Source organism: Palaemon carinicauda, chromosome 8, assembly GCF_036898095.1.
Source record: "Palaemon carinicauda isolate YSFRI2023 chromosome 8, ASM3689809v2, whole genome shotgun sequence".
Lineage (NCBI taxonomy): Eukaryota > Metazoa > Arthropoda > Malacostraca > Decapoda > Palaemonidae > Palaemon > Palaemon carinicauda.
The window spans coordinates 47,404,152-47,406,651 of record NC_090732.1 but is presented as its reverse complement, the minus strand read 5'-3'; the positions used below and the strand labels follow the sequence as shown (position 1 = coordinate 47,406,651).

General features: G+C 34.9%; 1 protein-coding gene across 1 annotated transcript in view; it reads left to right on the top strand.

Annotated features, from left to right (window-relative positions):
• LOC137645728 (high affinity cationic amino acid transporter 1-like) overlaps nt 1–2,002 on the top strand; it is a 176,562-nt gene extending 174,560 nt beyond the window's left edge. The window contains exon 14 of the mRNA XM_068378613.1: nt 336–2,002. Coding sequence (XP_068234714.1) covers nt 336–1,979 — 1,644 coding nt within the window. The 3' untranslated portion in view covers nt 1,980–2,002. The remainder of the gene's footprint in view (nt 1–335) is intronic.
• The last annotated feature ends 498 nt before the right edge of the window (nt 2,003–2,500 follow it).

Genomic DNA, 2,500 nt, shown 5'->3' with positions numbered 1-2,500 from the left:
TATATTTATATATATATTCATATTCATATATATAGATTTATATATTTATATATATATATATATATATACATATATATATATATATATATATACATATATGTATATATATATATATATATATATAACTCTTCATTTAACATATTGTCCATAATTAATGCTATTCAAACCCCTTCATAATAATAAAATCTTGTTGAAATCACTATGTCATTCAAGCTTTCTTTATTGATTTCCACTCACATATGCATAAGTAAATTTTGATATAATGAAAAATATCTTCACCTTATGTATTACTGGTTCATTTCATGCAGAATAAATATATTTCCATTTTTTGGTAGGTTTCCCCCATCTACTTCTTCTATGGGATGGCTCACAGCACAGAAGAACTTAAAGCAAAAGGACATAAATTTGGAATTGATAACCCTGGTGGTCCCGGGGGCTCTCACTCATTTGTCATTCCTACAATTAACGTTCAATTAGCAACACCAGTAAGTACTGTTCCTAATACGCCAAAGGGCAAAAGAATTGAAAAGAAGTCGCCTAAACCTATATCACCTTTGGCACTTGAAGAAGCTGTTAAGAATATTCCAGATACACAAGAAAAGGAAAATGATATTCAAAAAGCTTTAGAATCCCTTGATAATGTAGTTAATGGTTCTCTCCCACCAAATGATTCAGAGGTAGAAACTGAGGGCATAGAGGAACAAAATTTCATTAAAAGTGCATCAGAAGGAATAGTTTCAATAGCCTCCGTGAGCAAAGAAATAGAGTCCCATGCTCGAACAGATGATATCGATGGAGGTAATTCCTCCCATTTTAAACAAGAGGCTTCTAATGCAACTGATGAAAAAGAAAGTAAAAATATTAAAGATGCTGAAGAAGCAGAAGAAGAAGAAAAAGAAGAAGAGGAACCAAACACCAAACAGATGACTGAAGCCTCAAAAATTGAGCAAGAGGTGGAGGCTGGGAAAAATAGTATGCCAAAATCATTGAGATTGGTGATGTCTCAGCTTCTTCAAAACGTTGCAAAAACGGCTCCTATCGACACTGATAAACAGTCCGAGAAATCTCAAGTCGGTTTTGAAAAAGTGGATAAAAAGAAACCGGAGCCATTGGTATTTTTGAATGAAAGTACTGATTCTTCAAAAGCTACTCCTTTGCATAGTTCTAGTTCTGTGCCTGTAATTTCCGCATCATCTCCAACAATTCGAACTTCTCCCCCTTCTAGAAGCAGTGTTCCTAATACTCCGGTAACAAGACGACACCCCACCAAGCTTCTCAAGAGAAATTCTAGCTTTGATGAGATCCCCCCCTCTTCTGCAGACAGTCCACTTGCTCGACGTGTTGACAAATTCTTCATTATACCAGTTAAGGAGCCAGATCTCTCAGACAGCGACAGTAGCCCCCTCCCCTCCCCATCACCTAGCAATCGTCCAGAAGGGCAGGATGCTTTAATGACAGAACTTAGGGATAGGTTCAAATTTTTGCAAAATTCAGAAAAGGAAGAAACAGAACATAGTATAGGAAACAACAATATACGCCCTGCTGAAAGTGAAGAGTCTTTGAAAAAGCAGGGAAGTTCCAGTGACCTATCAGAGAGTCCTGCAGTAGGTCATGTGAGGGAGTACAAACGATTAGGTAGCAAAGATATGTTTTTCTTGGGTGAAGGGTTGGACACTATTCGTGAACGTGGTGAAAGCAGTATCAATGTGGAAGATACTCTTCCAAATGCGAATTTGCCCCCAGAAAAGCCAGTGCCTAGCACATATGTAGAAAATCAAAAGATGGAGGCAGAAATGTCGATAGCTAAAGATATTCTAGGAAAAGGTGATTCAAGGAAAAGTGAATCTACGTCTATTGAAAAGAAAACTGAAGAATCTAAATTCGCCAATAAAGAAGAAACCATAAGCTCAGAAGATCCCCACTCTTCGAAGCCAAATAGTGAGAGAGTAAATAAGCTTAAAGCCTTGTTTAGTAATTAAATCATACAAAGCGGGGAAAAAAACAGATTAACTATCACGCAGATGTGTAGGCATATTTCTTTGCCAATAAAACCCCAACGTCGAGTACAAACGTGAATTTAGTAAAACATATTCTTCTTTGAGTTTACATATCTGAACATTGTATATCGTTTGCTTACTCTTTATTAAGTCCATAATTTGTGTTAGTTTATTGATGAAACTTTTCGTCTTAATTCCATGTTCCAAAAACAACCCACGATTCACATTTGATATCACGAACACAAATAGTAATACTGTATAATCATAATGCAACTTAATGTCTTAGTATACAGTAACCTTGTACATTTTAATTTCTATAAATGTTCTCTTTTATTTTTTTTTTTCTTATTTTAGGTGATATTCAAAATCAAGTTTGTTAGAATTCTAATGGAGTATAAAACATTCATGTACTGTACGTGTATTTTTGTGAATGACTTTTGTCAATAAATAGTGATTGAGAAATATTCCCTTACTTTTTAAGTAGCATTTACTTTTTGCACTTT